Consider the following 14746-nt stretch of genomic DNA (forward strand, 5'->3'; position numbering starts at 1 on the left):
CTTTTCTTTTTTTTTGCAGTTTCATAGGAGAATTTATAAAGGGATCCCACTGCAGTTGAGAGGGCAAGTCTGGTCTTTGTTGCTTGATGTTCCGAAGATGAAAGAAGAAATGAAAGACTTTTATAATGTGAGTTTGTAGAATTTCTACTTAATATTAATTTAAAAATATCAGATACTAAAGCTAGAGGCTTTATTAAGCCTTTGCTGTTATGCAATGTTAAAAAAAATTAATTAGAAATTACAGTGCACCCTATTGCTTGTTTTAGCTAGGAAAAAGGCGGTGTATTCAAGAGCTGAGCTGAGGTTGAGTCTCAGTAGATGAGGATTCTTATGAAAGAAGATGGGTGTTGGTATTGATGTTATCTAAACTTTGGTGTCTGTTACCTTCCTCATATTTCCTGCTCTTTAGTCTAACAGGCTGCTTTTTCTGACTATTATATTTTAAATCCTCAATAAGACCAGTGAGAGATCCAAAGGAGGTAAAACAGGTTATGCTGAATAATGTAGTTGAGAGAAAGAATGCCAAGTAAAGTTAGAAGCATTTAAAAATAGGTGAAATAATCTTCAGGAATTATTAATGTCATCTAATGCTCAATGCAAAACAAAGAAATGTTTGTAGTTCAGATACAGAAGTAGAAAGGGTTTCTTCCATCATTATCTGATTTGTTTGTGATATACTCATCTTGCTGCTCTCTATTTTCCTATTTCCTGAAGTGACACTAACACTGCTCACTGCAAGTGTCACTTACAAACTGCACACCCTAAAGTCAGAAGGATAATAAACATTTATTGTAGGTCAAATAGCTTCTTTCAGTTCTCTTTGCAGGGGAAATTTCAGTTCTTAACCTTCTGTCCTTCCTGTTTCTCAAACTTTTGGTACCTTTCTGTTCTTTCACGTATGAGAGATTGCAAGGGCTTAGGGTGCTTCTTTTCCTGTATTCCATCATATCACAGGTGTTTAAAACTAGAAATTTTCCCTTTGCTGCTTTTCTGTCTGTCTGGGGGACAAATCATTCTGGGTGTTCAGTTTAAGTTGTACTGAAAGGTGCACATAGCTGAGATTGTGGTTAGTGTTGTGTTGGTTCAAAGACTTACAATTCCTCATGTGCCTAAAGCTTCTGGTTGTGTTCAACAGACTTGATGCATGTTATTGTTCCCTGTTTGATTCCTTTGTTATTATCATTTTTTACTTTACTCTTGTATTCTTGCAACCAGAGTCTGTGGAGTTTTGCCTTTTGCTTGTCTGTGGTATTCTCTAATAGTCAGAAGTAATGTTTTAAAAATAGCATTTTGAATCCAGGGTCTTGCAAACTCAGATTTACTGACAGAAGTGAGAGTGAAAATGAATGAAAGTCAAGAGAAAATTATTGTAAGTGCAAAAAATAAGGTGTCAGTCTAAACCTGTGCAGGTTTCATAAGTACTCAATTACAAAAATGGATTTAATTATAAAACACTAAAGCAAGTGCTAAAGTAGACATATTCTACAGCTAAATTAGAGTAGAACAGAAAGACAGAGGAAATTACTAGAGAAATGTCCATTATCTATATTTAGATAATAACTGGCAGCTATGTAGCTATTACTTCTGCTAGAGAAAAAGACAGGAGAAGTATGAAAACCACACTAAATCATTTCCTTAAAGCCTAGTCTAGAGCATTTGCATCTCAGGTTCTTGTTTCTGAGTAGCAAAATTAATTTTCTTTCTCTAGTGCTGTGCCTGCCTCAGAAATGACAATAAGAAATTTAAAATGCTGAAGCAGTCTGAAATATGAGTTGTGAATGATGTGTCCAAAAAATGTGTATTATGGGATGGGTCTTTCTGCATCTTTACTCTGTGGCTGTTTCTGACTCCTAGAATTTGTACATGTACATGCTTCTTTTGGAAGTTGAAAGTGTTACTCTTGTGAGTTGCTATTCTGTCTTGTTTTAAATCCCATGATGGCAGTTAATTCAACTCAGCTGTACAGTCAAGCAGGTTTCTGCTCTTTTAGAGTTCACAATTTTAAACCTCTGTTCTTTACTGTACTCCCAGAAATTGAAGTGTCAAGCACGAGGGTGTTCACCAGATATTCGGCAAATTGACCTCGATGTGAACCGCACGTACAGAGACAACATCATGTTCCGGGACAGATACGGTGTCAAGTAAGTCAGCTTCCCTCTCCCCAGAGATTTTAGCCTTCCTTTGGATTTTGTATTCTCCCATTATCTAATTCAGAACCAAATAAAACAGTATTTTTGTAAGTGAGCATTTATTTACAACTATAGGCCATAATGCTTTTGGATTTCTTCAAAATGTTTTGTTTCGTTATATTTTTTTGCTGCCACTAGAGGAGGAATATTAGGCAGCTGTCATCTTTAAAAATGCTTAATAGTGAAAAAAGTGGGGATGCAAACATCAGTGTTGTTGCTTGCTTGCAGCATCAGCACCCTGCTGAGAAGAAGAGGGTATTTTTCCCCTTCTGTCTCTGTATTAGTTCAGTTTTTAATCTCCTTTTCTTGCCAAGGCAGATTTTATGGTAGTCTGCTGTTCTCAAAAAGTGGTACTCAGAGCTGTGGGCTTTAATGTGATAATAAAAGAAATATTTTCTTATATTATTATTCTGGATATTTTGTGGAAAAATCCTGAGTCAGGGGAATTTCTTTGAAGGCAGTAAGGAAGGAGCACAGAGCAGGGACTCCCAGGCTGAGATGGCTCCATGCAGCCAGTGCAGTTCTGATCCAGGGCTGGCAGTGACTGTGCTGCTCGGGCCTCTCTGTGTTCTGTGCACACATTTTAGATGTCAACAGGAGCTCGTTGCCTCTTCAGTTTGGGGTTAACACAAGCAGAGCCAGCTCCAGTCCCTGTGGCTGTTGTGACCATGCCCTCAGAGTCCACAGGAAAGCTTTTGGCTGCCTAAAGCAATTTCACACTTGGAACAGATCTCAGGATTACTGTACATATATTATGCATTTCCAGCAATGCCTCGATGAAAAATTCAGAAATCATTTCACATAGCAATGAAATAAAGTCCCCTGGGTGAGTCAATTGCTTGTTTGGCTTTTAAGACTGTATGTCTTTGAAGGTTCATTCTTTTACAGGTCTTCAGTGCTACCATCTAGTGTAAATAATGCTGAAATCACTGTTATTCTGTGTAGGGAACTGTGAATGAGATTGAGCTCCTATGCTCAGTTCATGTGGTCAGCTGAGGATACAGGAGGTTCCTGTGCTCACTGGGGACCTGTCAGTTTGTCATTGTAAAATGAGGCTCCAGATTAATGGCTAGTACCTTGTTACACTTTTCTTTGGTTACTGAAGAATGGCTAAACTTCAGTGCTGCAAGAGGGTGAACCAAAATGCCACCCATGCAGGTGTTTTGATAAAATTCTCCAAGTATAAATCCTCTTCCTAAATGAAAATAAGCACCTTCTGGCTTATACTTTCTTTTATTTAGCCTGCTAATATCTCTTTCCATTCATTGATTAGTAACGGAGAAAATTTCAGAAAAAGGGCAACATGCAAAACTCTGTTGTTAAATTTTAGCAGTTTTACTTGTAGATGAAAGTAAGCATTCAGGTATCCAGATTCTCTCCTGAACAGGTGACAAAGAGTAGCTGTGAGTTTAAAAGTTGATTATGAGAGCCCTGCACCATTGTTTCATACACACCTTGGAAAGAGCAGAGTGGTGCTGGCTGGTTTGGGGCTTTTTGTCTGGCTACCTTCACAAGTTAGACTGTTTTGCAGAGAGCAAGGGGCTTCTACAAAGCTTTTTGTACTTCTAGCTCTGAAGTACCCAGAGATCAACAGAGGGCTGAGCACAGGCTGCTGAGCCAGAGTTAATATTGTTTTTCTTCAGTTTGACAGTAGCAGTCACTAGAGCAGACTTTAATTTCAGTGCCAAGATTAAGACACCTTTGTGGCTGCTTTGTGTATTTCACATCTTCAATTCTACATCTCTGTTTGGAATCACTAACAGCTGTTAGTGTTCTGCAAGCACAGAAAACAAGTTTGGGGAGTTTAAATTTTGGCATTCAGAATAAATCAGTGTTTGAAATGTCACCCGTGCAATGTTTCACTTTACCTGTCTGTAAAAGTGATGATGTGTCACTGCTCTCTTTTAAAGTATATTGATACTTTTTGAAACATTTCAACGTGTAAAACATTATAAAGGTGCTAATTACAAAATAGGCTTGAAATCAGAATCACTTATTGTTGTCAAATGTGGTTTATCCTGTTCTTTAGTGCTAGACAAGTTAAATTGGGAAAACATGTTTCCAAAATGCAGTTCACTACTTCTATGTTTTTCTGTTTTTACAAAAGATAATGCTATAGTTTTTTCATTTTCTGCTCTTATTTCTCCAGGCAACAATCTTTGTTCCATATTTTAGCTGCATATTCCATATATAATACGGTAAGCTGTGTTCCTTCACACTTCAATCTGGTTTCTCTAAATGTGCTCTAGGATAATAACTTGCATCTCTTTCTCCCTAAAAAAAAAACAACAAACATTTCAGAGACCTTTAGAAGTACATAGAAAAAAATTATTTGTTGACATATTTTGAGCTGAAGTTAAAATAAAGCATCTGAATTATGAGTTTTATTGGACAGACTGAACTATGCTTACAATTTGTAATAATAATGAATTTGTGCTGTGCTGGAGTTTTATGTGATTGATATTTCCCCCATTATGTTATCTGCCTCCCTTTCATTTGAATGATGGGGAGGAAAATACTGCAGAAAGATGCATGTTGGAGTCCACAGGTGTATTTCATAACCTGAAAGGTTAAAAAAAAAAAAATTGGAATTAGTTTAAAAGGTTGCATCTTTACATAAGTGCTTGGTCTTGGCTGCAGTCCTGAATGGGATTTATTAGAGTGGGGTTCCCAGACTGTATCATAAGGGTTAGAAGCTTATGTATTTGGTAATGTCTTTTGACTGTGCTAAAAATAGAAGAAAAAGAAATGCATTCATATCCACATTTAACTGTGGTTTAACTGTTCCCTCATTCCTTGGGCCCATTTTGAGGATTTCTGTACATGTTCCATTTTATATCCATCAGCAACTCCCCATAAGTCAATATAAAATATGTTAACTTTAGAAGAGGAAAGAGAAATTAAAGCAGTTACTTGAATTAAATACTGGTTGGTTTGGATTTTTTCAAAGTTCTAGGAAATGTAACCTTTCTGTCTGACCTTTTCTACCTCATATAAAATATTGGACTGGTATTTTCAAGTTGCATGAATAATTATGTTTAAAATCAATCATCAAAGTGTAATGATGTGAATATTATGGTGAAGTTTTTATTTTGCACTTCTTGTTGTATTTTTTCTCTTAATGTGTAGCAGTTCTTATGCTTTGGTTTTATCTCTAGAACAAAGTTGTGCTAAGAACTTGTAAACCTGAAAAAATTTACTCTACAATTAAGTAATTGTCCTTACAAATACATTATTGATGGGGTTATCTTTGCAGCTGAATGATAGTGCCAGCTGGTTCCTGCCATAAAATCCTAAATTAATAGCAGAGGAAGTACTCAAGTTCAGTTTTGGAACAATAAATTTTTTTTTGGGGTTTATAACAATTGCTTGCTATTGGGCTGCTAAACTTGAGCAAGTTTATAGTTACAGGTCACTGTTAAAAAATCCTGTGTTTATCAGATGGTGTCCTGACTGTAAACAAGAATAAAGCCAGATACTCTCACCCTCCATAAAACCCCCCAAATTACAACTAAATGAGAAATGCATCCATTGGACAAAAAGGTGATACAGTAACTAGAAAATATTAGTACTGACCAAGGATTTTGTTCATCAGTAGTGAATTCTAATGAGCAATCAATACTTCCAGGTTACTTTTCAGTTGGAGGGTTGTGCATCATCCCTTCAATCTATCAATATTTTTAATGTTTAAATATGAAGTGTTTTTGGTGGGAAGCTTTGCTGTCAGGACAGGCATCATCTTTCCTCCACTAACTCAAGGAAAAGCTAAAAGCTCATGGCTGTGAGGCTTCTTTTTCCAGCATTTTAATATTTCCACTGTATGATTTCCAGGAAGTTGGATACTGTCAGGGAATGAGCCAGATCACAGCTTTGCTCCTGATGTTCATGAATGAAGAAGATGCCTTCTGGGCCTTGGTGAAGCTTCTCTCTGGTCCAAAGCATGCTATGCATGGTATGGAGTTTCCTGTCAGTGTATTTAGGTTTCAACCTGTCCTATTTAAGCTGTAAATTATTTGAAAATGAAACTGTTCTGTTCTGATTGGTCAAAAATAAAACATAATGAGAGCTTTATACTTGGGGGGAGGTATTGGATGTTACTGGAGCTCTCATCCATAAGAGAGAGTAATGGTTTTTATATGTGATATCTTTCAAATAGTTCTTAATGAAAATCAGATGGTTTCCTCTTCTCTTATTCTCTCAGGGAATGTAACCAATTGAAAACTAGTTATGTAGACATCTATATAGTAATAAAATAGTAGTGGAAGCCTAATACAGAATGTGTAAAGTAATATTGCAGCTGTGCTATCGTTTGGCAGGACAGGAATCTACAGTAAAAAAATGGACTTGTGTCTAGGCATGAACTTCAGGCTTCTCAGTTTTATCTGTACCTCACACAGAATTTCCTGCTCTCATGCTCTTGTGTTATTGGTGGTTCTCTCTTTCCATGCCAGATTTACTATGATCTATGCATATTCCATGCCTATTAGTATGGAACAAGTCCAGAAATTCCAAAACATTTGTGATGTTGCAGTTCTGGTGATTTAGAAAAGCTGTGCTTCTTGGAAGCCTGCAAAAGTAAATGTCATCCAGAACTTGGGCTTTTTAGCAAATTTCCAACAAGTTCTAGCTGCTTTTCCCTGCTGAAGAATTTCTCATTCTGTGTTATCTTCCTTCCTGTGCTTTTCATTGTTCCTGGATGTTCTCCACCCCCAAAACAAAGGCATAGTTTTTTATTTTGCTGTTTACAGTTCTGCAGAGCTATTGACTTAGGGGAGGGAAAAAGTGTGATCTGACGTCAGTGTCATAAATGAAATTTTGAGTTCATCAAATGTCAAAAGATTTTCTTGGAGCTTTACACAATGATAACACAGACTAAAAGCATCTTACAAAAAAAAAATCTATAGATTTCATAATATTCCAAAACTGTGTAACTGAAGCCATATAGAATATTGAGCTCAAAGCTCACAGAAAATTCTTACTTTGGGGCAAGTCAAAATCAGGTCCTTATTTACCAAATCATGTGCATGATAAACTAGAGGATAAACACAGGCAGATGAGTTGCTTGCTCCCTCCTTCCCTCCTTTATTCCTGTCACACACCTGTCAAGTGATGGGGGAGAAAAGAGAGAGATTTGAGTAGCCCAAGGCTTGATGAGCTTCTCCACAGAGCATATGAAGCATTGTATCACAGCTTTATTATACACACTGAAACTGTTTTGGAGTGCCTGTTAGGCAGGTGTGCATTTATATTCATTGATAAAACTTTAATTAAAACTCATATGTTCCCAATTTATCATTTTTTAAATGTTGCCAACGAGTCTAAGGTTCTGCTTTCAGCAGGTTGGACCACATAATCTCCAGAAGTCCTGTCCAACCTGGATTTCCTGTGATTCCTTGAGTTTATCTGTTTTAAATGTCACTGTGCATCTGCAAATATCACTGTAGATTCTGGAAAGGAAACTTAAAACTGGGAAAGGGTACTTTAAACTCAAGAAACTGACTTAACTGATGTTATATTACAGTTTGCACTTTCTATGTTCTTCTTTGGGGAAAGTAGCTTAAAGCACTGTCTTTAAAGCTTAAGGAATTTCAATTCCAAATTGAGAAAATCCATGAAGAAAAACTTGTATAGGTGCACTTGATGGCACTGATCATCAGATAGTTCTCTGAAATGGGCACCTGCCTGTGGAAATCATGGGGGTAGGCTAAGAAATTCAATTAGAATCCTATTGGCAGGATTAGGATGGTTAAAAGCTCCTCCCCACAGACAAGGTTTATCATGGTTTTTTTCAATTTTACCTGTGATACAGCAACCTGGAATACTTTTTGGGTGCAGCCCTTTAGCCAGACTAATTTTTAGTATAAAACTACTTGAAATCAGGAGATAAATTTGTCCTTTCTGGTATTTCATATTGAATGGAAGATGTAAAGTCTCTAGATGATAAAATACAGACATCAGACCCTGAAAATGATCCGCTTTTTTGGAAGCTCTTTCCATTGATCTTTCTATAGTCCTAAAAATTCAGGATAATGAGTTGGTGTATGTAAATGTAAAAGAGCAACCTTTCATGGAAAAAGAACCTTTATTGTTATTGTTGATGGCTAATTAGCTTTGATGTAGTCACTGTTTACAGTAAGGAAAAAACCAAATGCCTTGCCTGTGTTATTGAAATTTCCTAATATGCAACCTGACATTTAAGTATTGTAGAATTTGCATTTGTATCCGTGAAATACTAAACTTGTGTGAATTTGAGGTTTTAAGTCTTGTGTCTTAGTGACTGTGCACTGAATTGCACAATTGGAACTAGAAAGACTTTGCTTTTTGGTTTGGGACTTTAGTCACTCTTTATTTTTTTTTTTTTTTAAGTTGCATGGCTGCTATGGGTCTGTACTTTTCTTCCAGTTTTCATACTGCTTAGAATATATTGGAGGTTTTTTTAACTTCAACTCTGCTGATACCTCAGCTGGAAGGGGGACTTAAGAGTTTTCCATGTGTAATCACTAAAACAATTAGATGGGTTTTTTAATGCTCTCTGTTTCAGTTGTGTGAGCTCACAGTCTTTGCTTATAGGATATAATCATGGTATTTGTCTTGCTAGAATATCCCTCTTGTCTTTTTTAGGGTCTTTTCTTCAATGCAGACAGTTCTAGTAGATACCTATGCTGTTTGCCCTTCCTTCATGGGCTATAATTTCAATTTTAGTGGGTGAGGGTTGTGATTCTTTGTTTTGGTTTTCTTTTAAAGAATAATTATAAATGTGGTTTCCACATGATCTTATATTGGTTTGACTAATGTAGGACTGATGGATCTGCTGTCATTTGTCATTCTGATGTAATATTTGTCACTAAGGGAATGTATTGATTGTAGCTATTTAGGCTGGAGTATGTGCATAGAGACATCAAAATATTGTTATGAATATCTGTTCAGATCCAGTGGTCTTATAGAAGGATAATGTTCTTGGAGCCTTAATGGCTTTTTTAATATCGTTTTATAGTACAAACACCTGTTAAGTGGCCAACTTCTTTTCTTAGGTTTTTTTATTCCTGGTTTTCCAAAACTGATGAGGTTTCAGGAACATCATGACAAAATTCTGAAGAAATTTTTGTCCAAACTTAAGGAGCATTTGGTAAGTATTTATTTCACTATGCAAGCCATGCAAATTTACAGCTTTCAATTTACCTTGTTTCAGTTCAGGTGAACCCACTAGATCAAGAATAAGCAAACTTATTCCCAAACTTATTTAGGAGAAAATGTGAAGTTTTAAAAGGCAGAAGTGTTGTTGTTTTTGTTATAGACAAAGTTATGGTGCATCTTGACAAAGTTATGATAAAATTATATCCTAAGAATTATTAATTTGGGTGTCTGTCTTACTTTGGACCTCTGAGTTAAGGACAATGTGTGGTTCTTCTATTTGGCCTTGTGTGAGCTTCTGTAAACAAACTGATGCTAGAACATTTTATCAGGGGCTTTTTCTATGTTTAGCTTGTGGTTGGTTCATCTATGGACAGAGTTGACTTCAGGACCAACCAGTTTAAATTTCTATTGAAAAAATAGAATATTTAGAGTAGAATATTTATACTATTATAAATAGATATATAGAATATATAGAATAGATATAGATATAGAATAGATATTTTAAAAAACCTTTATAAGAGGTGTTAAGGGTCCATTTAAAATACTTCCATTTTCATGAAGCTACATGTTGAGTTTTATTTATTTTATTGCTTTTAAATAGAAAATAATATGCCTTTTCTTAAATATTGGCTAAATATTTAATATTTATTCTAAGATGTAAACTATTTTTCTAATGGGAGAAAAATGCCCTTCCAGTAGGCATCAAGAATTTCATTTTACAGTACATTGGTGCTGCCAGAATCCATCTCCAGTTCTTAAAAGGTAGTGGAAGAGATGCTCACTTGCAGCAACATTGTTTTCCTCATCTCTTCCTGTGAGTGTGTCACTAAAATGAGCCAATGTTACCCCCTGAAAGACAAAAGTAAAGCCTGCACATAAACCAAAGGGACTTGGCCCAATGTTTATTCAGTGTTTGTATAACAAAGTTCTCAAATTTGGTGCTTAATTTTTGGCAAAGCTGAATGATAAGCATAGAATCTGATGTTATCCCACAGTTAAAAGTCAAGATTTCTTAGCTTTTCTATTTTACTTTGGCTTTTCTTACTTTGCAAAGGACTTTGAAGAGCTCCACAGAGATGCAGAGAAGCTTTAACAATCTTTGCATGGGTGTCATACCTGATGGATTATCTGTGCTCTAGGGGAAATCAGGCCCCTTAATCAAGAAATAAAATTCCTTATCAGCCTACATCCTGTTTGAGGCCCACTGGTCAAAGAATTTGATTGTTTTCCAATAATTTCTGGTGGATATGTATTTTTGTAAGGAAGTCCTTTCAGCCTTGCTACAGAGGCATGAAAGACTTAAATGGACCCAGTGCCTGAACTTGGGTTGCTCCAGAATACTGATTGATTTTTTTGAGAGAGGATTTTATCCTCTGTCCCAAGAACATGATAAAAGCCTAGGATGCATTAATACTTCAGCACCTCCAAGTGCATGTTCTTCAGGTGATGAAATTAATGAAGAAAAGCTATAAAAACCAGAATTTGCCTCTGTTGGATTGAAGTAACAGTGTCTTATATAGTAAAATTAATTATTTATGGTGACTATTGAGTACATTAGCCTCAAGGGGAAAATGTTTTTTCATGGAGAGTGCAAGGTATTACTTGGATTTTTGAAAGTATTTTTCAACTTCTGTGTTGTTTGCAGGACTCCCAGGATATGCCCACCAGCTTTTACACAACCAAGTGGTTTTTCCAGTGTTTTCTTGATCGTGTGAGTATGTTTTTCTTTCTGTTGCTGTTTTTAATTGTGACTTGGGGCAGACTGTTTTCACAGCATTGCCTGATTCTGTCATTGCAGACTCCCTTTACATTAAGCCTCAGGATATGGGATATCTACATACTTGAAGGAGAGAGGATTCTCACTGCTATGTCTTACACAATTCTGAAACTGCACAGAAGTAAGAAAGAAATCTGTCAAACCTTTGAAACCTGAACAGAGGTTCAGCTAGTTTTGTTCTCATTTTCTGTAGTTTGACCTTAATGTGTAAAAATCTTAGTTTCCCACGTGCCTTATGCTGCTTCTGACAGATATTTTTCATTCCTTATGCACAGAAAGTTAAAAATCTTTGCTTTATAATTGTGTGTTGTGGGTTGATCATGGCTGGATCCTGGTGCCCACCAAGCTACCCTATCCCTCTCTTGTTCAGCAGGGCTGGGGGAAGGAGAAAACAAGATGGACTTTTCTAAACACCAGGGCACCTGTGGGGAAAATTAACTCCATCTCAGCTGGGCCCAGTGCAGTGTGATTGTCAAACAGAAGTATTTATTAGAGGAAGAAAGTTATTTGGACCTGAAGTCAGTTGTATTACTGACTAAACAATGGGGATAAGTGTGGTAGTTTCATGGTCTGGAAATGGCTTCTTTAGCCACAGGATTTAAATTAATGAAAAAACACACAAAGAATCAAGTCTGTGCTACTAAATGCTGAAAATCTACCAGCAATTACCTCAGCAATGAGGAATCACCAGTCTGTGTCACTTTACACCATTGTTTGTCCAAGAATGTAATTAAAATCCAGAAATTCTCTGGTCTGCCTGTGTGACATTCTCCTTCATCTCTTGACTTTGGGTGGAGTAAAATGTGAGATTTTGAACAGAACTGTCTAAAGCATCTATGCTGGGTTCCCCAATGTGACTTGGCATCCTACATTCCAGGAACCCAAAAAGCTTTTGAGGGTGGAAGCTTCTAAATAGATGTGAGCATTTCTAAGGATGATGCTTTGTAGCTCAACTTTGAGACACCTCCTCCTGTGGGACTTGGGCTTTCTGAGTGAAGTCATTTGACTCTGTGTAAATGCAGAGGTCTGGATGGGGCCCATCAAATCAATGTTTTAATTTCCTTGCTAGTTTATCCTTCTTGAACTGTGGGGATGCTGCCTCACTGTCTCACTGGGATGTTTTAATCAGTTTGTTCATAAACAACTTGGAAAAATAGAACAGGTTACCTTCTACATTTTTGCATTTGAGAAAGCCAAACATTTAGAGGCAAATCATTAGGCTTAATATTTTGGTTTCTCTTCTTTATTTGCAAATAGATATCTCATTGATTTTTTTTTTTATTCACCACTCTGTTAATGGGAAGACCTGAGGAAAAGGTCTCAGTGTGGATTTGCTTGCTTAGCAAGTACACAGCAACTTCCTCCATGATCAAACACTGAGAGAACCTCACGGCAGCAGAGGAGATGAGAGGGCTGGCAGAGAAGCTGGCAGAAGACAGAGTCTGATTTGTTTTCCAATTTCTTGTCTACCCTCAAAAACATAGATGGTATAGCTGTTCAGTCAGAGTCATTGTGGAACACATGCCGAGAGCATTTTTATTACAGCACCAAACCAGCTTTTTTTAATGGTTTCCATATTGAAATTATACATCTGAAACTTTTGATGATGTACCAGTGATGAAAAAAGAGACAGGTATGCAGTTACAGCCTTGCAATCCACATGGCCTTACTGCTGTGTAAAAAGGGAAACAAAAAAAGTCTGATAATTATAAAATGACTTTCAGAATATGACCTGAATTTTCAGAGAGCCTGAAGCAATGGTTCTGAAGTGTGAACTGCCATCATCATTTCATTGGGAGTTAATTCAGTTGTGAATGAGGGTGCTGTAAATAGGGATTTTTAAAATGTTTATCTGCTTTTCAGAGCTCCTGATAAGAGAGATGATGTCTGTTGTACAGATCCACAGCAGTGGCTGTAAGTTGAGGATGCAGGCTGACAAATAAAAGCCTGAAGCTATTGGACATGAGAAGGCTGAAGGAGGGTGACTTGGAGTTGGTTTTCTGAAGGTGCCCCTTTTTGAAAAACACCGTCCTAAGTAAAGAATAATGTTTAGAAAGGATTTCCATGCTGACTTGCAAGTGAATTTTTAATGTGTTTTTACATCTCTAGTTGTAGAAATCTGTTATCTGCCTAATTAACAAGTGTTTTTCATTCTACTTTGAAAACAAAAGCACCTCATGACTAAAGTACATTTTTGAGTGTTCATTATCAAGATGTCTTAATATATAATGTAATATTTTCTCCTTATATAGAGCATCTGATGAAATTACAAATGGAAGAGCTTGTAGAATTTCTGCAGGAGTCTTTAGCCAAGGATTTCTTCTATGAAGATGACTTTGTAATAGAGCAGCTCCAAAATTCTATATCAGAATTGAAACGAGCAAAACTGGATTTACCAGTAGCTGGTAAGAAACTTGCAAATATGCAGAGTTAGATATTTGGAGTTATTCACACATTGGTAATTTTTTAAATGTTAATTAATGCTGTTGAAAACTGTGCAAATATTTTCCTCTTCATCACTGCATAGATTTGGGGAATTTTTACCCAAAAATATTTTACAGTGTAAAATCACCACTTCTCCTTTCATGAATTTTCCTCTTCTTTTGGTGTTTTGTTTGCTGTTTTTAAGGTAATGGCAAAGCACAGTGAAAAGTACAACGTTCTGGTAATTTTATGACCTTGAATTTATAAAACCTTTCAGACAGAGGATCAAATATCAAGGTTTCAAAGTGTCTGAAACACTACATTGTCTGGGAATCCAGACTGTTTTGTAGATTGATTAGATGTGGACCAAACTTCAGGTCAAATAGCTTCTTCTGTTTGTCAAATCCGGATTTTTAATTTTTTGCAAATGATAGACCTTGCTGGGTCTTTAATGGAATAGTTTTCATTATTTCTTTATAGCCTTTGTGCTTTTTAGTTGCAGATGAGAGATGGTTGTTTCATGTGACCTTACTTAGGAAATGTATAGGATCTCTTCAAGATTCTTTTCTTTTTTCTAGCCCTATCTCCATAATTAGAATTTTTCTTGTGATTACTCAGAGTCCTTTTACTTTATCTTTGCTAATTGTAGAAAAGTATGTGAGAAAATGTTTTTTAAAAAATTCCAAACATGGCAGAATTTACCTTGAAGTAACTTTATTAAGTTGCTGTGGTTAGCTTTCAGAAGTTCAAAAGTGTCAGAATAAAGGTTGCCTGTGTAGCATTGTTGTGATAATTTGTTCTTTCATTAATGAACTTAATTTTTTCTGTTTCTGTTGACATTATTTATTGCATGTAGTATTGGGCTGTGTCAGAACTCCTCATCACAGGTAAATCCCTGTTCTACCTGATTCTTCAGATCTGTTCCTGTGGAGTCCAAACACTTTCTGTGTATTTGTTTCTTATTTTGCTTCTTCTCGGAGTTCCCACTTCTCTTGCTCCCTATTCCTTTGTTTTCCCCTGTTCCTGAATTTCTGTACAATCTCTCCAGCAGAATTTCTTCCACCCACAACAGGTCTAATTCTACTTTCTGCCCTTTTCATCTGTTGCTTCCCCTTTCTCACCACAGCATTCCCATTCTGCCATCTCTCCATCCTTTTTCCCCAAGCTGAGTTTCAGTTTTGACTTTCTCTTCAAAAGAAGCTGCTCTTTATCCCTACACTTC

At 36.4% G+C, this 14746-nt stretch overlaps 1 protein-coding gene across 3 annotated transcripts in view; it reads left to right on the forward strand.

Annotated features, from left to right (window-relative positions):
- The window catches only part of USP6NL (USP6 N-terminal like), a 114576-nt gene that overhangs the window by 86631 nt on the left and 13199 nt on the right, over window positions 1–14746 (forward strand). For all 3 annotated transcript variants that reach the window (XM_054631435.2, XM_054631433.2, XM_054631434.2), the window contains 8 exons: window positions 20–127; window positions 2032–2141; window positions 4339–4387; window positions 6021–6141; window positions 9221–9315; window positions 10969–11034; window positions 11122–11221; window positions 13353–13505. In XM_054631435.2, coding sequence (XP_054487410.2) covers window positions 20–127; window positions 2032–2141; window positions 4339–4387; window positions 6021–6141; window positions 9221–9315; window positions 10969–11034; window positions 11122–11221; window positions 13353–13505 — 802 coding nt within the window. The remainder of the gene's footprint in view (window positions 1–19; window positions 128–2031; window positions 2142–4338; window positions 4388–6020; window positions 6142–9220; window positions 9316–10968; window positions 11035–11121; window positions 11222–13352; window positions 13506–14746) is intronic.

The sequence above is a fragment of the Agelaius phoeniceus genome, chromosome 5 (assembly GCF_051311805.1).
Source record: "Agelaius phoeniceus isolate bAgePho1 chromosome 5, bAgePho1.hap1, whole genome shotgun sequence".
Lineage (NCBI taxonomy): Eukaryota > Metazoa > Chordata > Aves > Passeriformes > Icteridae > Agelaius > Agelaius phoeniceus.